Below are 24,125 nucleotides of genomic sequence, written 5' to 3'. Positions count from 1 at the left end.
ATCACATATTGTGAAAAATATACATCTTATAGTATATTATATTGAAGTTTATTATGAAAACGGACATATGTTAAGATAAAGAATCTTGTACTTTTTTAGGTATAACATATATGAAGTCGGTTATATATGTACTCGACCTTACATGAAATTCGACTTGAAACTAACCTGGAAAACCTGGGTTAGGGTTGTGAAATCTCGACCCCATCAACTCATTTGATCAGACAACTCACAACCCATTTACTTGAAATCAATCTGTCAACCACCAACCATATCACCTGAAATCAACTCACCAAACCATTTAACTTGTAAACTTTAGTTTTGTTGGTTGGTGCTTGGGTTTCTGTTAATGAACTGACAGAGTTACAAGTTTTGGTTGAGAAATTTTAAATTATAATTATAATTATATACCGGCATTCCGAACCCATTAACTCGAACCAGAGATAATTATACTTATATTTATTTTAATTGTTGTTCTATATGAAGTTATTTACTCTTTCATACAAAATTTTAAATTATATAATAACTTGCTATAAACTTTTAAAGTACATTATAGATGACTAAAACATCATGTTAAGTATATTTCTAAACGTTACATTGTATTTTATCTATATAAAAGAAAAATATATATAGGCCACATAATTTAAAACATTATTATATATCTGTAAAATTTAAAATCAAAAATCTTAATAAATATATGTTGTAAAAAACTATATGACAGTAAATATGATTGAATTAATAAAATAATATATGGATATTCTAAATAATATAAAACTAACAAAAATAATGGATGTGAAATTTTGGATTAGACTCGTAGGGTGAGTTATCTTGATAACCTCTAAAAATCTTTTAAAATTTAGGTTTCACGGCTATGTTGTTCACTTTTCTTAAGAAAAACACTTTTACGTATTATATACATTAATTAAAAATTGAAGTAATAATATATTTTTCCTTCCCCCCCCCCCCCCTAAATAAATCACTTTATGATTTTTTAATTAATCAGAAAATCATTTTTTTAGTTTACATTTATATATTTTAACTCTTCCATTTGAATAACAAAATATTACCACTAATCATAGCTAGATTCACCCTCCTCTTTTTTTTTCACCTAAACAAACAAACAGACAAATACACTTTTGATATCATTATGCTCGTGATGGTATTTTATAGCTAAGATGTGGTATTCTCATCTTTGTCTAATTATCAAGATCTATATCAACCTTCCCATCCCGTCAGCCACCATCTTCGACAAGACCTTCCCGTCGAGAACAACCATCATATGGTTGAGAGTGAATGAATGAAAATAAAGAGTACGTGAAAACTGAATAGAAATAAATGGTTGTGTAATGATATTGACAACCCGTTTTAAAAATGGTTGGAAATAACGACATTTTTATTCCAACCAATTTAAAAATGTTTTTATTTTTTTGTTGAATTTAATATTTTAAATTTTATTTTCTAACTCATAATGATAAACTAACCCCAATACAACTTTCGTATATTGTAAGTTACATAATTATTCGTTTAACCCGGTCACTCATCGAATATTAAGCTAGTTTTTATTATTATAAAAAGCGACATGTTTGAAAATGGGTTGAAAATGAGAAAAAAAAATCATTAAAACGTTGCCAAATGAGAGATAGGAAAAAGACGAAATAAATCTTAAACATGTTACCATATATATATAAACTATACATTTAGTATAATTAATTAGTTACCATATCTAGATTTTTAATTTCAAGAGCCCAGATTGATTTGTAAAACTAATTTCAATGGTCCAGATAAAAAATTTAACTTTATTTTTTTCTCTCTGCTCTACTGGCAATATATATATATATAATATTACGGAGTCATAAAGTGTAACACCCCGAGCTAGGGCTCGAAATATTACGGAAATCATATAGCACAAGGAGGGATTATCGTAGGCAACTAAATGACATTAATGAATTCGGTGAATCCACAACAAGTCAAATATTCAAACAATGCACAAGGAGCAATTGACCATCAATGTTTACAAAAGAGAATTCTAGAGATGGCTATCGATCCTAAGCATTAATCCAAAAGTGGGCGAATGAATCCTTGATCCATAAAGTCCATGCCCGAAACCAAAAGCTACACCAGATCATGCATCACATCCTTGAACCACCTGATTACCTGAAAAGTGTTCTACAAGTCAACACGAGGTTGGTGAGTTCGTAGTGGTGGCCCCATGATGAACCACCGACCATAACCACATATCATAAAAACAAGAACAATTATCACATACAAGTAGTCTTACACGTCATCCAACCAATGCATCACTATATAACAAACGTATAAGAACAATCAATGCAATGTCAATGCCATGATGTGAATGATATGCATGCCAAACCAAAATACATATAATATGTAGGGCCATTATGCCATCTATGCAACGATACTCACAGGTCATCACCATGACCATTGTGGCATCTCAAAAACGTCGGCGAATATACGTCTATAGACCCGGATGACCAACACCAGTGTATACGTCTATACCTGGATGAACACATTTGTCTCAACAGACAACCAAATCATCTCAAGCAACCAACACAATACAAGCCCAACAATCCATCAATCCAACATCCAATAACCAACAATATGATGAAACTATACATACATACACTTGAGAGGGCTTGCTTTCAAAGAGTCCTCGATGTTTGTATACAGGGTGTACCAGCGGCTAACCCTCCACATCTCAAACCTTTTGAACGCGAAGTCGACTTCCATGTATGTACATCTAATCTAAATATAACCTTTCTCAATACCAACATACACAAAACATTTCAATGATTCATCCATCAATCATCATTCAATCAACAAACAATTAATTCAAACAAATAAACACACAATGTACACTTTTCAGCCCGAATCTCAATAGAATAGGGAGATACGAACTCACCTTGATTGGCAAAAGAGGCTAATATCGAATTAAGATGAGATTATAGGTGATTATAGTGCTCCACGCGTCCACAACCTAGTAATGTTTACAAGACATGCATTATTCACCAAAGACGATTCTCTAACTAGGTTTTAGCTTTAGTTTATGGCTTTGAAAGACTTTCGGGACCTAACATGGTCGTTAGGGAGGTCATGTAATAGTTTGTAACCAAAATGAAGTCGCCCCAAGGTCGCCTCATTCTCAAACATAAGTTATATGTTTATTTAGTTTATGTTAATGTCTTGAATTAGGTTCCAAAGAGGACACCCAACTTTAAACGACTCGTTTGTCATGTGTAGGGCACCAATAAGGTCATAAGAGTACATTCCGGAAAGGTCGGGACGATCCTAGGATGTTAGAACTAAAGCTAGGAAAAAGTTAAGTGATTGAAGCCCCCAACTGCGCCGCAACTTATCGCTGCGCCGCAGCTGAAAAACAGACTCGTGAAGCTGCGCAGCAGCTTAACTAGCTGCGCAGCAGCTGAAAAACAGAATTGTGAAGCTGCGCAGCAGCTTAACTAGCTGCGCAGCAGCTCACCCAGTTCAGCATCAGCAACCCATTTCGACCTAAACACACCAAAACTAACCCATAACTCATTTTTGACACCCAAAATCGATTTGTGAAGCATCAAAACTCAATATGAAGCATAATTAAGCATGTTTACACATGAATAACCCAAACCCACTTCAAAATCTTTCTTCAAAACACCAAACTCAAGTTCAAATTCGGTTTAACCCATTACTAACCCTAGACAACCCTAATTCGACTTTTGACCCGATTTGTGACCCGAAAATGTTTTGGCACAACTATAGGTACATTTACTAACATGAAGTGAAGGTCATAGAGTAGAATTTACTTACCAAAAGCTTCACAAATCCTCAAACCCGAATTTTGATTCAAATGAGGTCATTTCTTACACTTTGGAACCCAAGTTTTTGATATGAAGTTAAAATGGTGATAAGATTTATTATTCTTGCATTAACTAAGCTTGAATTTCCATGAACTATGAATTAAATTAGAGAGAGAGAGTGAAAGGAGAGTGTGTTCTTGGGAGTAAAGAAGAGAGAGAGATAAGAAGAATAAGGGAAGGAAAGGATAAGGTGGGTGGGGGTTGGGTTGACTAAGGTGGGTCATGGGTCAAGACTTTGATCCATTGGTTGACCCGTCAACATAACTAATTAGTTCAAAACCCACGACATTACATCTAGCACACCGTCAACCGGCTCATTGAGTATACAATTAGTCATTTAACTACTATAATTCATAACATGACACTTAAAGTCAACGGGTCAAAATTCATGGATGTTACATAAAGTGTGTTATTTATTTTATAAAATGTCAATTTTAAACCAAATTATAAAACAAATCATATATTACTATGTATAGAAATGGTGTGTGACATAAATATTTTAATACCTTGAAGCAAAATTAGTAAAGATTATCATTAATTCAACCTAACCTAATTTAAAATATTAAATTGAGTATATCAATTTGTTACTTTACTAATTTAAAGTCAGTAACGTGACTATACGAGTATTAATTTAAGTAATTAATATTTTTGAAAAGAATAATTTTGTTTCATGATTGTTTTAATTCATACTTTTTCATTAAAACAAATAATAACTATATTATCTACCTCAACACATATACAAATTACATTTCCATGTAGTCTAGTATAAACAAGTTCTCTTATCATAAGTGGCATTCTTGTGCTATTCTTTTTCCATGCTTGTCATTTTACATAATTTTTCTTATAGAAACGTTGTCAATTTGACATCAATTTAAAGTTGAAATCTTTACACATATAACTTCCATCCTAATTAATATGATTAAAATATTTTTTCTTTGATAATACACATTTACTTTAGGCCCTGAATGATACACATTGACATTTTACATGTTTGAGTTTTTTAAGTGAAAAGTATAATGAGGATTTTGTTGTACCTAAAGCTCAAATTTAAAACTATTGGCAATATGTATGGATATAAAAATATACTAGTGATGTACTGATGTAGAGCCATTTAAATTTGAAGACCAAAATTAAAGGCACAAATAAGATAATTTGTCGTTTTAAAAATTAACAACATCCATAATACTTTATTTGTAAAAAACAAATGAATTATAATATCATGACATGATATCCTATTAACAATTCCTACCCTTAACAACAACAATCTTGAAGGACGAATTCGACCCAGATCAGGATCTTGGATTCACTTACACCCATGATTTCTTTTCAAGTAGCTAAGCTGATCGCGGAGGATGATTGATGGTCTCTGGTTGGATCAGTACCGGACGATGAGGTTGTTCCGACAAGTTGTTTATTTCTTCCATAACAAAGGCTCATATATGCAGTTACGAAGCACATTGCGACTAGGATCGTTAAGTTAAAACCCAAGACCATGTACCTGATCCAGTGAAGGCCATGGCTGTCGAACCCAAACCACGCTAAGCAGAGAGGCACAATAAGAAACAGAGGATGCAAGTGAGGCTTGTCGTCATTTCGTTGATGAACATATATGTGTTTCCAAAGAAAGAAGTAGCAGCCACAAACGTAGGCAGTGAAGAGAACACATATAACGGGATACGCAATCCATGGGCTGAGGTCAAGGGGGACAAATACGGCAATGCTGACGCAGAAAGATGCGGTGCTAGCCGAGAAGTAACCAATACATTTAAAGATGTTGTAATGGATATCCCTCATCCAACGTTGCAAGCAGTGGCTTGTAAAAATCAAAATCGCAGATGCAAGTATTGCCACAGATACCGAGACCATGGCCATGATGATAAAAAATCCACCACGACTTTTAAAAGTAGATTGCCAATTGTTTTGAAACATGAGTGGAAAGGCGAGCAGTAGAAGCATAAAGAGGAGAGCCCAAAGATACAAAATCCAAAAGTAGGATCTTAACCTGTAACAAATAAATACGATGAAATAATCAATTAATGTTTAATATATATCCAACTCATAAGTACCAAAACCTAACAAACTAAGTATGATATATTACTTGTTATATATATATATCGTAATCATAGAAGATGAAGAAGAAAAAATTTAAAAAAATACCAAAACAATAAAGTGCGAACTTTTAAGGGAAAAGATATACGAGTACTAGTTAAAATCCGTTGTTTTGCGAATTAACAGTGATTTCAAAAATAATATGCTAAATTGAAAAGGGTGGTAAAAAAGAGGTAACTAATGGGGACTTACCGTGGTTTAGCAGGCGTTGCTTGATTTTCTTCGTCTTTGGTAATAGAAATCGAAACATGGCCAACTTTTCCTGAATCGGAGGATTCCATGGTTTTTGTTTTGATTTGGTTGATCCACTTATTACCCCTTCCAACCTCCTTATATATAAACCCCACCGCCATGCGTATCCGTCTACAATTACAATTACAAAAACTCCTACTAGAGTCCTATTAGGATAACAATTACGACATCCCTCCGTCCCAAACTAGCTATGCATTATTTACACCTATAATTACTTACGGTGTCCTAATTTAATGGGTGGTACCATTACTTTGCATTAAACACTGGTACGAGTATAATATAGTGTGGTACATTTAATCATTTATTAAAAAAACTGTAGTAGGAATATTATTAATCTCGCATGTAATAAAAAAGTTGGTATCTTTATATATAACAAATGACCTTATCTCAATTGAAAAGTTGTTAATTTCTCAAATTTAGTTAAATTAGCATATGTCTAAATTAATTTACATTTTTAGATTTTTTATCACCAATTTACACTTTAATCCCATGTAAAAATAAATAAGTTATACTTTTTGGTTTGTCATCACCAATTTACACTTTAACTCAATTTAAAAATAATCAATTTAGTTTTTTTATGATCACCAATTTACACTTTAACCCAATTTAATAATAAATAACTTACATTTTTTGGTTTTCTATTATAGATTTACACTTTAACCCAAATATAAATAATCTATATTATATTGCATAATGTCTATCTAATAACAAAGTATAACGGCTAATTGTAATATTATTGTTATTAGTAATTGTAATCGGATATATAATTAGGATAGTCATTGATGTTATTAGTAATTGGAATCAACATATATATATATATATATTGAGGATACAGATTCTTACATAAACCGAACCCTACAAATAAAATTACAACACACGACATAACTGAAAATTAATGAACCAATTGCTACTTTTATTGTTCTTACGGAACATAGATAACATAAACAAATTTACCTTTTTCTTTTTTTTTTTTTTTTTTTTTTTTGCAAGATATGAAGAATGAGAGTCCTAAGTACTAAATAAACCATGGAGCAACAAGGTTTTGAAAATAGTACTTGATCACCCCCAAATTTGTATATAGAATTCAGTTGGTTTTTGATTGTGTTCCTTCTACATTAACATTACGCCTATTTTTCTTTAAAAAAATTTTTAATTATGTATTTCAAACATTGAGCTTTAAAACAAACTGTTTATTTATATTGACAGAAGTTTGTTTAGAAATTGATATATTTTTAGGTTTGGTAAATAAGTTGTGGAAAGTGATCCAACAATCATCTAATAGTCCACAACTTGTTACGAAAATCTTGTAGAAACTTAACCTTAATATGTCAATTTAAACCAAATCATATATATATCACTATCATATATATCACTATGTATAAAAATGGTGCGTTATATGAATATATATTTTAATACCTTGAAGCAAAATTTGTGAAGATTATCATAGATGCAACCTGATTTAAAATATTAAATTAAGGTCTCTGTAAGCTTACTTTCATGGAAACCTAAGCTCCGTGAGCTTAAATTTACGATTTCTTGTTTTTACAAATGAAAACACGAAACCGGTACCAAAACGCTCAGATTTACATTCCGTATAAACCCTAGCCTATTATTCTTTCAATAAACTTTGTTGGAAAATTCCTTAAAAAGTAACTGTCAACGAATCTCAATGAATCGGAAAACTTAAAATATGAATATGACCGGAATCGGATCGCGAATAAAACCTGATATTTTTCATATCAATTTGGCAAATCGTGAAAACCGAATCAAAGAGGAAAGTTTGCAGAATTTTTTTTTCTTTTTAAATAAAAGAGATTAGTGTAGTATATGGAACACAAATATCCCAAATGCACAAATATCCCTTTGTCTAGTGTCAAAACAACGGTTTTAAATTTCACTTCATGATTTCATAAAGAGGTCAGTTTTTTTTTTTTTTTTTTTTTTCCGGTAAGCAACAAAATCCAATCCGTATTTTGCAGAATTGTTGAAAGTTGAAAACTAGCTTTATAATATAGTATAAATATAGATATAGATATAGATTATAATATGGTATAGATATAGATATAGATATATAATACATTAAAGTTGACCACGGAGAGGTGTGGAACGTATACTCGAATGTATAAGTCACTAGAATCCCGGACCAGACCGGACCTAAATAATATGTGTCGAATAAGTACTTTGAGAAAGTGATTGCACGATTCATAAGGATATATCGACCCGATTGAGATTTTTGAGATCTTAACCAATTTTGAGCTTAAGGGTTAATTGATCTTGGGTGAGTGTAATGACTAGTGTGGAGGGATTTAGTCATGATGTACAACTTTTTCTTGACATTATAGTGAGACAGGCTACTTGGGTCGCTGGATATAAAGTTATAGTCGTATAAGCATTGAATGAAAATTTTGAGAAATCTTTATAGTAACCTAAGAGAACTGTGGTTTACGTTTGCTACCAATAATAGTTAAAATCACTAAACAAACGGGAGAATGTTAAGCAAGAATGAGAGGGTAAATTTTAACTTACTAGTGGGGGCAATGGACAGCCCCATGCTGGCACAACTAGTCATGAGATAAGCAGGTACATAGAGAAAAAAATTATTTTACAAAATTCTAAGTAACGATAACACTATCTGTATCGTTGCATCATTATCTTTTTATAGAATTCCTTATGTTTACATGTTTGCATATTTTTGCAAACTAAAAGTTTGAGGTTCTGGTAAGTTTCTTGTATGTTTTAAATGCATTTTTTGGTGAATTTTTTTTATTAAATGTATATATGCTTGCTTACAAACTGCGGGTTTTATAATCCAGTAAAGTCTTACGCAGTTTGCTGTTTTTTCAATGTGTATCCAATATTATTCCTTGCATGCAGGCACAGGTATATCGAGAGGAAAAGAATGTTATAGATTTGTATGTTATGCTTCTAAGATATTCAAGGTAATTAAAAAAGTCACTTTGCCACTTTATGCCAGTGCTGTCTACTGATTGCTGTTATGTTTTACTATTGATTTTTTTTTTTTTTTAAATTTTCAGCCTGGTATTGGAGACTATAAGATTTCATCGTGACTACCCAGCTTTATCTTCAAAGGAACGAACAGCTTTCAAGAAGGTGAATATGGTTCATTAATATGCTGTGACTGATGTATGTAGTTGCCTGGTTAGACCTTGACGGCAAGGTTTTACATATTTACACTTCTCAGCAATTACGTGTGGTGATAGAGGAGCTCGAATCCTTGAAACCAGAAGTTGACCGTAGTGCTGATGACTCAAACAAGTGTCATGCTAGAACTGACGAATGTCAAACGAATGGCCACGGAGGAACCACACATAAGTCAGTGGATTCTTCTTTTCAACTGCCTCCTGTGAATAATTCACTTTCTTTTGTCCCCGATGATAAGCCGGTAAGGATGGTTGATCTCATGTACAGTTAAATACAATTATTTTTGTCATCATTATTACTGTTCAGTATAATCTTGATGAACAATGAGCTTCTGATATCCATCAATATTATTTACAATTATTTTCCAGGATATTAGTTTTCTCTTTGACCTCTTATGCGCCTGTTTATGTTAATGCAGCTTCACCAAAGTGAAAGTGCGCTTTCCTGGAACCCGAACCAAGGGAGTACTCCATATAAACAATCTGGCTCCGTTAACATACAGTTACAAAAGCAGTGAGTGTCTATTTGATAGATAAATACATTTTTATGACTTAGGCTTGTTATGAGTTGCATATTGTACCCAAATAGATGGCCATGTCCAGCTGAGGAAGAGTGTGATGAAAATTATTTTCTTTCTGGAAATATCAGGCAACCTTCACCCCGTCCCGTGCTTGCTCAATTGCAACCAAAACTTAGTTGTATTTTTCCATCACGAGTTGCTGACCCAAGACCTGGTCCAGCAAACTCATCCCAGGCCGATTCACGCACATATCGGCATTTACATATTGTAAGTTTTATTTCCGAAGGATATTCCAAGTTTGATTTTTGTTGAGGAATATTTGTGATAACTTTTCTCGGTAGACGTTACATTAGGTCTGCCTAACTTTTTGCAGCCTGTAAAGATAATGGAAGATTTTTTACGATTGGCACAACAAAATACTAAACAAAACTTGGAAACATGTGGAATTCTTGCTGGTTCTTTGGTAAATTGCATTGTAGATTTGTTGTTTTTCTTTTCTGTTTTGGCTATAATCTTGTTATCTTACATGTTTCGGTATTTCGACTGTAGAAAAACAGGACTTTCCAGATCACCACGCTTATTATTCCTAAGCAGGAGTCAACTTCCCATACGGTAAAAGTTCTTAAACTATGTAGTATTGAACCGTTCAATTGTAATTTCTATCGAGTTGCTATATGTATATGTTTGTGTGAACTTTCTCTTCATAAAGTCAACAAAGGCTTTTTACCATATAGGCATGTTTGTCTAGCTAAATTGTCTTTGATCATCTATGGATATGGGATCCAAAAGAAAATTAAAAACTTCAATTATTATAGTTCAGATGTAAGCATATAGTTTTTTGTCATGATATTTAACACACTAGAAGTTATTTATAAGTTTTGGTGCAACGTGTCTCGATTCATTTTCACCCAGACAAAAAATGTCCTGTTTTCCTAGTTACTCGGTGCATTTTGCCATTTGATTGTGATATGTTATTGTAGTTGGTTTTAGTGCGTTGAAGTTATTTATAAGTTTTGGTGCAACGTGTCTCGATTCATTTTCACCCAGATAAAAAATGTCCTGTTTTCCTAGTTACTCGGTGCTATTTGCCATTTGATTATGATAAGCTAATTCCTGATGCGCTTTGGTCAACTCTTCAGTGTCAGACGTTAAATGAAGAAGATATATTTGAGGTTCATGACAAGCGTTCTCTTTATACTCTTGGATGGATTCATGTAAGTGGCTAGATTTATACAATCACTATGCTTTTTCATAGAATAATAATCATAGAGATTTCCGTGTGTGTTTCACATGTCAATATCTTGCAGACGCATCCATCCCAAACCTGCTTCTTATCCTCAGTTGATCTGCACACACATTACTCATACCAGGTACACATTGAAGCATACTACATTTTTTTCTGATTCAGTGGATCAACCATTTACTTAATCTGTCATAAATCTCTATTTTCTTCTCAGAAACTGTGGTTTGTCCTTCATCAATCTAGTACCTAACTGTAGCTTATTTTTTAGAGTATGCTTCCGGAGGCAATTGCAATTGTAATGGCCCCTACAGATGAATCCAGGTGCATTTCTATCAACTCCTGCTATCATGCGTAGAGTCTATACATGATGTTAAAGTTGAAGCTTCTGGTAGTTTCATTGGGTTTAATTTTGGCTAATCAGTTCAAGGAACCTTACTAGCCCATGTTTAGTCGGGTGAGGATTCTCTCAAATTCTCCCAACTTGACTAGTCAAGTTGGGAGATCCTCAACCCTGTTTAGGCACAAAATTGCAGAAATCATTACTTGGAATTGGATTGTCTTAGCCTCTTAGGGACCTTAGAAAGCGTACGTGGACTAATCAGATCAGAATTTTTTAATATAAAAATAATATATTTTGAAATATTTGTACAGAAATTATATTATATATAAATACTAAAAACTAACTTTGGTATGTGAGGGGGTGTTACTGTAGTTAAAAGTACACCCCTCATGCATGAAATACAAGTTCCTATTGCACAACAAAAATAATTAACGGCTTTAACGATCGTTAAGTGTTGTTTCGCTAACTAACGGTAGTTACAAAAGGGTATTTAACGGAGTTTGTTTTCAAGTTTTAGTTTTTTAACTTTTGCCACCAAAGTTTTGCTTTAGTTACTTTTTGCCACATAACTTTTCGTTTCGAAGCTTTTCCCATCAAAAGTTATTTCTTTCTTATTTAGACTACGTAACTTTTACTTGAGTTAATTACAGAAATCGTTTTTGTCGTGGACATCTACTTGCAGCTTTCGTCCCTAAGTTTAATAAATTACAGCTTTAGTCCAAAAAACTTTGCCCCATCTACACTTTTGGTCCTGGCCCTTAACATTCTGTTAAATAAGCCATCGCGTGCCTGACACGTGATGGGTATTTTAGTCTTTTCCTTAACACAAGAACAAAAGTGTAAAAATTGCACATTTTCTGATCCATATAAGTAGCTAAAAATCATCAACCCCCTTTTTATGCCTTTAAAGTTAAAAGGGGCATGTATCCAATTTTTTGTTCTCTATAAATCTAACCAAGTTGTTTTAATCTTCCTATGAAACAAATAACATAATGTATGTTCATTTACAAGTCGTGTTTGTTTGACGGGTCATTCTCAAGTCAGCCCAATTACCTTTATGTCATCGAATTTGGAACAAATGGCCGAATACATATAGTATACTTATAGGTTGCAATTTGAGCAGGCGGGTCGGATTGGGTGATCGAGCCAAAACGGGTTCTAGTCAAGGGTCATTTAGAAATACGTATCAAATGGATTCGGGTCAAAACGGGTCAGGGTTAAAATGGGTTATTATAATATATTTATTGTATTTTACAAATTGGCAAAAACTGATTATTACTAAATTCTTGTAGATAATAAGCATATACATAATTCTTCAAATACTTCAAACATATTTATATTAGCGCTTTTAGTACTTCAAAAATATAAACGTTAATATTAGTTATTGAAAAGCAAGTTTTTTTTTATAAAAAAGCTTAATCAGATTTTGACCGATGACTTTGATCGATTTTGACCGAGGTTGACCCATTGTTCGAGTATTGAGTTTGATACTCTGATTATGTTAGTCCCTTTCTGGTTCTTGATTCCTGCCGCTTACTCGCCCAAGGAATTCAGATTTTACAACACACTGGCAATATGGGCCCAGATGCCGTTATCAATTACCGTTGCTAATTTAAGGAAATCACATTTGTTTTTTGTATTAAACAAGTTTGGCTTTTAAAGCATTGATAGATGCATCTTTTATTAGAATTATTCACCTGAACTTACTATTCACTTGGTCTTACTATAACTGACGGGTGACTATCTATATTATACATTTATATGTACACCACCAATAATTGCTTTACGCCACTACATATACAACATTATAAAACATAATTTGGTGTTTGCATGTAAAAAACTTGCAATTGGTGCTGTTGTTGACCAATTTGGCATGTTTAAATTATCGCTAAATAAGTTTATTCCACACGTTCCACATTAAATATACCCAAGTCTACCCATTTATAAGTATATTAATCAAAACTTGTCACCTCTATTAATGTTTACTATGTTTCTTACATATATATGTGTGTGTATAGACAACATGGAATTTTTCACCTCTCTGACCCTGCTGGACTGAGTCTGATTCGGAACTGTAATCAAAGTGGTTTTCATCCTCATGAGAAACAAGAAGACAGTAGGCCAATTTATGAAGAATGTTCTCATGTTTATATGAACGAGATGATGAACTTCGATGTTGTGGATCTTCGGTGAACTTCAATTTAACACTTGATTCCACGAGGTAGACACTCTAAGCTCTGAATTCTTTATCAAAGAGAAACTTATTACATACTACTGTTGTGGAAACTTTACATACTGCTATAGTACTATGTATCTGTTTTTGTGAATATGATCTAGTGAGGGGAATGCATGGAGACAAATATTTTGGGAAGACTTCACCATTAATTAGACTAGCCATACATGTTTCTTGTGTTTAATTAGCTTCTGATCAGTTAATTGTCAATTTTGTGAATATGATCTAATGAGGGGAATGCATGGAGACAAATGTTTTGGGAAGACTTCACCATTAGACTAGCCATACATGTTTCTTGTGTTTAATTAGCTTCTGATCAGTTAATTGTCAATATAGTTACATTTAAAGGGTTGTAATCAAATTAAATCATACATTTTCTCGATCATACATTTTCTCCCTCTTCTTCTTTCCTTTTTGTAGTATTTGTTTAACCTTTTTCTTTCACTTTTATATATTATTTAATATATTAAATCTCTCTTAATAAAAACCTTTTTACATTTAAAGACTCCACCCTTTATTTATTTTTATCTAAAAAATAAAAAATATATGAAAAACGATAAAAACAAGGTAAAAATAATGCAATACCGGAAGGACTTGAGCCAATGATGGCCATACCTAATCTACTGAAACATGCATTATGATTCCAGACATACCAACGGTATCATATAAGACATGAAGTAACGAGTAGAAGAAAACGAAACGATGTACACGGGTTGCCCTCATATGCAGGAGCCAGGAGGTATATACAAAAACGATAAAAAGGAAGAAACAAAAAAGTCATTGCTTTGAATTACGAGTACATTACATGAACTAAAAATTGAACAGAAATTACATGGATCGTAAGAACAGAATCCAGTCTGATACACCTTTTATTTTAGGCTAATTAAAGAATCTCAATTAGGTAAGCTAATCGCGGAGGATGATTGATGGTCTCTGGTTGTCCTGTACTGGACGATGAGGTTGTTCCAACTAGTTGTTTATTTCTTCCATAAAAAACGCTCATATATGCAATAACGAAGCATATTGCCACTAGGATCGTTAAGTTAAGACCCAAGATCATGTACCTGATCCAGTGAAGGCCATGGAGGGAAACAATGTGTTTAGTTAACATTGCTAAGCAGAGAGGTGGGATAAGAAACAGAACTGCAGGGGGATGCCAGTGGAGCTTGTCATCATTTAGTTGACGAACACATAAGTGTTTCCAAAGAAAGAAGTAGCAGGCACAATTGTAGGCAGTGAAGAGAACACATATTACGGGATACACAATCCATGGGTTGAGGTCAAGGGGGACACATACGGCAATGATGACGCAGAAAGATGCGGTGCTAGCCGACAAGTAACCAATACTTTTAAAGATGGTGTAATGGATATCCCTCATCAAACTTTGCAAGCAGTGGCTTGTCAAAATCAAGATCGCAGATGCAAGTATTGCCACAGATACCGAGACCATGGCCATGATGATAAAAAATCCACCACGACTTTTAAAAGTAGATTGCCAATTGTTTTGAAACATGCTTGGAAACGCGAGCAGTAGAACCATAAAGAGGAGAGCCCAAACATACATAACTACAAAGTAGTGTTTTAACCTGTAAGAAAGAAAGAAATACGATCAAATTAAGAATCAATTAATTATGTTTATTATTTAAAACATCTAATATATATCCAACTCATAAGTAACAAAACCTAACAAAGTAAGTGGCCGGTATAATATATTACTCGTTATATATATCGTAATCATAAAAGAAGCAAAATAAAAAATAAAAAGAATACCAAAACAAAGAGCGAATTTATAAGGGAAAAGATATACGATCGAGTACTACTTAAAATCCGTTGTTTTGCGAATTAACAGTGATTTTAAAAACATACTAAATTGAAAAGGGTGATAAAAAAAAAAAGGTAACTAATTAATGGGAACTTACTGTGGGTTAGCAGGAGCAGGCGTTGCTTGATTTTCTTCGTCTTTGGTAATAGAAATCGAAACATGGCCAACTTTTCCTGAATCGGAGGATTCCATGGTTTTTGTTTTGATTTGGTTGATCCACTTATTACCCCTTCCAACCTCCTTATATATAAACCCCACCGCCATGCGTATCCGTCTACAATTACAATTACAAAAACTCCTACTAGAGTCCTATTAGGATAACAATTACGACATCCCTCCGTCCCAAACTAGCTATGCATTATTTACACCTATAATTACTTACGGTGTCCTAATTTAATGGGTAGTATCATTATCATTATTTTGCATTAAACAATTGTATGTATTTTAATTAAAAGTGGTAAATTACAACTAACCTATCAAATTATTCAAATTGATTTTTGCCTTCATTTTTTATTTTAGTTTACATTTTTTTTTAATCATCAATTTATACTTAATTTCTAACCAATAATTTCAATATTATAAATTAAGAATAATAACTAATCTACCAATATACTAAAACAGGATTGTGTATTTTTTTAATCGACACTTAGTGCATTCCTTGGACGACATGTGTCACTTTTGGTGTAATTAAAAAAATTCATAATTACCTAATTGTAGTCAAATACTAATCTTTTTTTTTTTTATATAGATTTAATATAAAAAGATTTTTGATCGACACTTGGCACATTCCTTGCACGACATGTGTCACTTTAGTATAACTCAAAATAGATTTCTAATTCATAATTACCTAATTGTAATCAAATACTAATCTTTAGATTTAATATATATATATATATATATATATATATATATAGAGGGTGAGGATCCTGGAAGAAAGTGGCTTAAGGAAAGAAGAGAGAGAAGGTGTTATTGTCCAATAAGAACGAGACATGTGTCAAATTAAAAAAAAACACGCGGTGACATTTTTGTAAATAAAGGGAACTTTTGTTAGAGGCGACGCGGTGGCAATTTTGTAAATAATGAGCTCCGTTACTAATTAACATTCCGTTAACTTCCGTTATCTTCGTTAAAAGCAACTTAAATTTATATTGATACATAAAATTTTAGATTTACAAGAATTTATCAGATCTGTTATCAAAAATCAAAGTTTTCTCTTTCTACACATATTTCGCCTGCGCATATGGTGGGTCTTCAAGAATTACATGAAAATCCTGGTAATTATTAATTCTTTTTACTTTTTGTTTTTTTTAATGTTTTTAAATTTATATTATTCTCAATCAGATTTTATTCTTTTTAGTTTTTGATTTAGTTTTTTTTTTTTTTTTAAATTTTAACCTGAATCAGATTTTAATTACTATTTTTGTGAAGCTGAATTATTTTCAGTTCTATATGTCAAACTGACAGACCAAGCTGATAGTTTCATTAGCCTGTTGGATTTAGGTTTGTTTTTCTCTTTTTTTTTTATTAAGTAAAAAGAATCTACATTTGTGTAGATTATCTGAAGATACTGTGAAGCTGATTCAGTTTTAACTATTCGACTATGTTTATATAGATTAATCATATTTACAGATATTAAAAAGTAAAATAAAATCTACATTTGTGTAGGTTATCTGAATATACTATGAATCTGATTCAGTTTTACCTATCGTACTACATTTATGTAGATTATTCATATTTAGGCGTATTAAAAAAGTAAATAATCTACATTTGTGTAGAGTATCTGAAGATACTGTGGATCTGAATCAGTTTTAACTATTCGACTATGTTTTAACCAGATTAATCATATTTAGGGGTATTAAAAGTAAAAATAGAATCTACATTTGTCTAGATTATAGGCAGATATTATGAATCTGATTCATTTTTACCAATCCCGACTACATTTATATAGATTATTCATATTTAGGTGTATTAAAAAAAGTAAATAATATACATTTGTGTAGAGTATCTGAAAGATACTGTGAATCTGATTCAGTTTTAACTATATGACTACATTTATCTAGATTACTCATATTTAAGTATTAAAAATAAAATAATCTACATTTGTGTAGATTATGTGAATATACTATGAAGTTGTGTCAATTTTAAATGTTGGACTATGTTTATGTAAATAATTTGTTTAATCTACATCTGTGAATATTATTTTGATTAACATAATTGTGGTTTTTTTTTTGGTTGACATTACATTAGTGTAGGTTATATGTGGATAATGTGAAGCTTATTCAGTTTCAGTTATTAGTTACATGTAAATTATGTGTTTTTTTTATTGACATTACATTAGTGTAGGTTATATGTGAAGCTTATCCAGTTTCAGTTATTAGTTACATGTAAATTGTGTGTTTTTTTATTGGTCATATTTTTTACACCAAATCACAGTTATTTATGATGCCGGGTTATCTTCTTCTATGTTTTCTCAAAATGGAACACCTCATGCAATGGAGATCTTACCACCAGTTGGAATTCGTACAAGAACACCTAATGGGGGAGATGCATTCAACCCAGATGTTGATAATGCTTTCAAACCATTTAAAGGGAAATCATTTCAGACAATTGGTGAGGGTTTTCGTTTCTATAAGAATTATGCTAGGAAAGGAGGATTCTCTGCAAAATTAGGAAGTTCTTTTGTTTCAAAAGGTAAAGATGGTGTCAGGATTGTGACAACAAAGTATTTTAATTGTGTGAAACAGGGTAAGAAATTAAAAAAGAAAACTGTTTTTGATCAAATTGAATCTACTTCTTTAGTTAATTAATCTGAAGATAGTAATCTGATGGAAAATGATATTACTAAGAAGAAGGTAACAAGAAGATCAAGACCATCTATGAGAACAGGATGTTTAGCTTGCATTAGACTTACAAGGAATAAGACTCAATTACAAAGTATCTACACATAATCTGCACAAAATGTAGTGTGACTAAAAAAACGCCAAGCTAACAGTAAAAACCCAAACTGAGTCAGCTTCACACTATCAGACAAAAAATCTACTAGTAAAAACTTTAAGTATTTCATAAAACACATAATTTACATAAAACACTGTCCATATTTATAAAAACTGACTCAACTTCACAAATACATGACAAAAATCTAAATTTTAAGGAATCATTATCCCCTTTGCCTCCCATGTGGTATCGCCATTCGGTGAGTGGTGAGTGAAAGGTTTTGGGGGTGGAATGCCAATACCTTTAATAGTTAACGGTTAACATTTGAGATATCATTGTTATATCTAATTGGGCAACGGTACTATCGATTAAATTAGGACACCATATTGGATGTAAGCGATAAAAAAAAGAAGAATGAGAGTACAGGGTACTAAATAAACTATGGAGCAACAAAGTTTTGAAAATAGTACTTGATCACCCCTAGATTTGTATATAGAATTAAGTTGGTTTTGATTGTGTTCCTTCTATTTTTTAACAGTACGCCTAATTTTTTATTTTTTTAAAAAAATTTTAATTATGTATTTTAAACATTGAGCTTTAAAAGAAACTGTTTGCTTCGATTGACAGAATTTGTTTTAGGAACGAAATGAGTGGTGAGATTGAGTGGGTGGGTGATCACGCGTGGAACACTGTCATTAATCTCATTTCACGTAACGAGTGGTGAGATTGAGTGGTTCTCTCTTTTTTACCACGAGTGGTTGCTTCTTCTCCTCCTTTCCTTTTTCTTTCATTATTTTTTTTTTTGTCTTTTCTTGTAAGGGATAGTGTGTCGTGAACAAGATTTGGCTGAGTGATGAGTGAATGGTTGAGTTGAGGTGACATAAAGGGATTTGTTGTAGGTGAGTGCAGATGCGCTATTAGGAAAAAAAATCTAAAGGGCCACAGTTAAAAAATTTGTGAAAAGTAAATATAAAAGGGTTAAAATGTTAAAAACCTATAAGAAATTTATAAAATTGATTAAAAATATTAAAAATACATGACAAAATCTAAATTTTGAGGGGTCATTGCCCCCTTTGCCTACCATGTAGTATTGCCACTAGGTGAGTGGTGTGTGAAAGGTTAGATGGATGCCTGATTTAATATATCAAATTAAGTATTTTAATATGTTATTTTTTTAATTTAAAGTCGGTAATGCGACTATACGAGTGTTAATTTAAGTAATTAAGATGTTTGAAAAGAATGAAATTTTGTTTCGTGGTTCTTTAAATCATATCTTTTATAAAAACAAATAATAACAATGTTATCTACCTAAACACAAATACAAATTACACATCCATTTATAGCAACATCCTAGTCCTTTTCTTTTAAACTTATATGTCATTCACATTACAATATTCTGAAATTGAATAGTTCAAATTTTTATCTTTTATTTTTATTTTTATATATACTAAAATACAATTGACCTAATTACTTATTGACCAATCAATACTCTTCAATCATCAAAATTGAACATTAATGATATCATTATAAATTAAAAATTCTAATAATCATTATCCAAATATATCAAGATATTAATATTTATATTGATATTTGTAGAAAAAAAATCTCACTGATTTACACTTTTTTTTTATAATTTCTATCAATAATTAATACCTTTTATATTCACTAAATACTTAATTCATCATTATTACATTTTTTAGTTATCAACTTGAGTTGTTTTAAATTTTCAACATATTATCTATATTTTTAATTGCATTTTTGGTCTATGTGGTTTGTATGTTTTTGCAAGTTCAAGACCATTTCAGCTTTCATTGCATTTTTGGTTCATATTTCGAAATCTTTTGCAAGTTTAGTACATTTTAACGGTGAATGTTAAATAAAACCGTTAAGTGTTGTTAGAATAAAAAATAGTGTTTATTTGTAAATTTTTAAAAGCGTAAGGGGTGTTTGTGTTAATAGTGTTGGTCAAAAAGTTTATTATGTTGTCACTGAGATATACCACATAATTGTTTTGTAGAAATTTATAAAAATTTACGAGAAATCTATAAATGAAAGTTTTGTAATTTAGCTCGTGAAATGTAAGAAACAATGGTGGCCGAAATGTTCAACAGTTCGCCGAAAAATTCAAAACGCACCGGGAAAATGAAATTCACGATTTCTCGCTTCTTTTGTCGAGTAAACACTCGAAACTGATATCAATTGTCTCAAAATTCCACCACGCACAATCCCTGACCAAAATGAACTTCATAAACTATTGCTGGAAAATATGGCAATTCGTTGTAAAACTTAAATTTGCGATTTCTCTTTTGATTTTTCAAATTAAAACACGAAACCGGTACCAAAATGCTCAGGTTTGCATTCCGCATAAACCCTAGCCTAGTATTCTTTCAAAAAACTTTGCTGGAAAATTCGTCAAAAAGTAACTATCAATAAATCTCGATGAATTTGAAAACTTAAAATATGAATATGACCGGAATCAGATCGCAAACAAAACCTGATGTTTTTTATATCAATTTGGTAAATCGTGAAAACGGAATAGATGTGGGAAGTTTGCGGAAAAAAATTCTTTTTCTTTTTCTTTTTATATAAAATAGATTAGTGTATTGTATACGTATATGGAACACAAATATCCCAAATCCACAAATATCCCTTTGTCTTCACTTCATGCGTCTATAATCGAAATGATTTCATAATGAGGCCAAATTTTTTTTTTTTTTTTTTTTTTTTTTCCGGTAAGCAACAAAATCCAATCCGTATTTTACACGCTTAAACAGACATTTCCCCCTTTACCTTCCACCTCTTAAAATCAACCACCACACACACACGCACACACATATCAATGGCGGATCTTTCCCTCCTTGAAGACGACGACTATACCGACGATCATCACGACATCCTATTAACAATTCCCACCCTCTACAATCTTGAAGACGACGAATTCGACCCAGATCACGATCTTGGATTCATTTCCGCCCATGATTTCTTTTCAAGACGCAATCTTGATCGAAACCCACATCCCATTTCATCAATCCATCGAAACCCTCTTCCAATTGATCGCCAAAATCAGGTTAATTTTGTAATCGATATGTTTCATCAGCGTGTTGAGCAATCCCAATTTAATTCTGTTCTTATTCAAGATAATGATAATCGTAATCATAATCATAATCATAATAATAGATTGATTAGGTCATCTAATGTTGACTTTGGGGTTGGTGATGATGATAATGATGTAAATTGGAATGAATTTGATGTGGGTTTTGATTCTGGGTTAGGGTTAGGGTTTCTTGATTTTGATTGTGAAAACCCTAATTGTGAAAACCGTGTTTGTGATCATGATGATGGTGATGGTGTTAATGGTGGTAGTGTTTATGGGTTTGCTGAGGATGATGATGATGATGACGATAATTGGGGTGCTCGTGTTGCTCCGGGGTCTCCGGAAATCGTGTTTGGGGGATTGGGGGTGCATCTACGAGTCGAGGATGATTCGGCTGTTGATGATGTAGCAAGTCTTCACCTTTGTTGGGATTCTTTGCATTTAGAAGATGATGATGATGATGATGATGATGATAATGTAGTTGGGAATGGAAATGGCAACGGGAACAGGAATGCGGATTTTGAGTGGGAGGAAGTGGACGATCGAGTTGATGAAAGGGAAGGTTTGAGTGGGTTTTTCGATCCAGAACATTATGATGACGCCTCTGTTATACAAGTTGAGCCTTTAGAGGGTTCTGGGGTTGTAGGATCAGGTGAAGATCATGACCATGAAGGTGGTTCACAATGGCAAGTTTTGTCAAGCATTCAGAATTTTGGACCAAGCCCGGATTTTGAAGAAGAAGAAGATCAGTATGATGAAGATAACTATGCAGAGTATGAGATGTTTTTTGGGCAGTTTGGAGAGAATGATTTGTCGTCTTTGGGTCGACCACCTGCTTCCAAAAGTGCAGTTGAGAATCTTTCGATTGTAGTTATGAATCAAGAAGATGTTGAAAAGAATAACAATGTTTGTGCTGTTTGTAAGGATGAAATGAATGCTGGGGAAAAGGCAACACAGCTTCCGTGTAGTCATCGTTACCATGGAGATTGCATAGTGCCATGGTTGGGTATCAGGAACACTTGCCCTGTGTGTCGTCATGAGCTGCCAACCGATGATCTTGAGTATGAACGCAGAAAGACTGGAAGGGTTGCCCGTGCATAATGAAAAGGTAAAAAGGTCAGATATGATTTTTGAAGCTTTAGTACAAGTATGTGAGATATAGATACAGTTTGAGTCATGTAGGATAACAATCTTGATGGTTTTGTAATTTTTTTCTGTTGTTGGAAATAATATGATTGCTGATTGCTAAGCTTGTTCGATATAAGAACTTGAGTTAGTTTTTGAAAGGCATATACTATTGACTAGTTTGTGTGACATTCAACGCAGAATTGATCCCAAATCCAGTATGCTCTGTAAACCAATACATTGATCAATAGTAAAAATGACAGTGCATTTTTGAATTCCGTTTGGTTCACCCTTTTGTCCACTGGAGTCGTTAAGAATAATCTGAGAATGAACTGTAAGTCATATAATTACATAGAACCAGAAACAGTTCAGTTCCCTGGTTTGATTAAGGTTTATGATTCTGGATTTATTTAGTTAAGCTTCCTACTCAGTTTGCTGCATAGTTTTTTTTCCCTTATGGGATGAGTCGTGATGATTTACTGATACGGAGTATTAAACTAATGTGGTACGGATTGGAAGCAAAACCCACTAGTCCTACCTTGTAAATGGTTAAAAAAAAAGAATAAGTTGATAACATGTAATAGTAGACACCCTTAAAAAGTAAACCCCCAACCACACTAAGTTGATAACATATAACACAGGACCAGAAGACATATCAATCATTGATGAAGTGCATTTTTACAGTGAACTAAATAATGCTATTATAGAATGTTTGTTAGCAGAAAATGGTTATTGTTCTCGTGCTATGTAATCTTGATGTCTTTGGATCATAGTAAACAACACATTTTACTGAAAGATGGTATCTTGCAATAATAGCCATTGCGAATTTGCTATAGAACCAGTCTCAAAAAGATGGCATCTTGGATTCTGAAATTAATCACAAACTAAAGATACCTCACCAAGACACCGACTGCTTGGTTTCTCATCTGTAGCTTCTTTTTGCCAACAAGATTAGAATCTTTGTGATCACGATTCTCTTGTTGAATTACTTTGTACATTATAAATTCTACATCGTTCTCTTCATTAGAACTTGCTATATGTTCACCGTTCATGGCCTCTTCAATCCAATACACTTTAATATTATTGAAATTTCTCCTATTTAAACAACTTGATAATAAGGTTCGATTTAGCGACTAAAATGGAGAGATGTGACCACGCCAAAATTGTTATAGTTAGTTTGAATATAGGCTATATTAATAAATACTAGAAATTGAATACCTTGAATTGATCTGACTCCTAAAGAAAAACCGTTTAACATCAAAGTAGAAACATATTACTAACACAGTCCGGGCAGGACAAGAATGACTTAACCTCACTGTTAACTACATATATAAATGTCCATGAGAACGGCTGAAAAATGTTCACGAACTACTTGTTTTTCAAATAGATAATGATCTGTACTTTCACCCAGTTACATTTGAGGCA

The 24,125-nt window shown here is 32.5% G+C and overlaps 2 protein-coding genes across 2 annotated transcripts; both read left to right on the top strand.

The window, feature by feature from the left end:
* The first annotated feature begins 8,514 nt into the window (after positions 1-8,514).
* LOC122588272 (AMSH-like ubiquitin thioesterase 2) lies at positions 8,515-13,685 on the top strand. Its single transcript, XM_043760388.1, has 12 exons — positions 8,515-8,601; positions 9,102-9,166; positions 9,263-9,338; positions 9,430-9,630; positions 9,808-9,902; positions 9,978-10,176; positions 10,283-10,372; positions 10,459-10,521; positions 11,049-11,123; positions 11,217-11,279; positions 11,421-11,473; positions 13,511-13,685. The coding sequence occupies exons 1-12, from the start codon at positions 8,515-8,517 to the stop codon at positions 13,683-13,685; spliced, it is 1,242 nt and encodes a 413-aa protein (XP_043616323.1).
* Positions 13,686-21,250: 7,565 nt separating this feature from the next.
* LOC122587172 lies at positions 21,251-22,839 on the top strand. The gene has a single exon (XM_043759262.1). The coding sequence runs from the start codon at positions 21,321-21,323 to the stop codon at positions 22,674-22,676; it is 1,356 nt and encodes a 451-aa protein (XP_043615197.1). The 5' UTR covers positions 21,251-21,320; the 3' UTR covers positions 22,677-22,839.
* Positions 22,840-24,125: the final 1,286 nt, after the last annotated feature.

This window comes from Erigeron canadensis, chromosome 2, assembly GCF_010389155.1.
Source record: "Erigeron canadensis isolate Cc75 chromosome 2, C_canadensis_v1, whole genome shotgun sequence".
NCBI classification, from domain to species: Eukaryota; Viridiplantae; Streptophyta; class Magnoliopsida; order Asterales; family Asteraceae; genus Erigeron; species Erigeron canadensis.
Note: the sequence above shows the minus strand (reverse complement) of the source record. Positions and strands in the feature narration are given on the sequence as shown.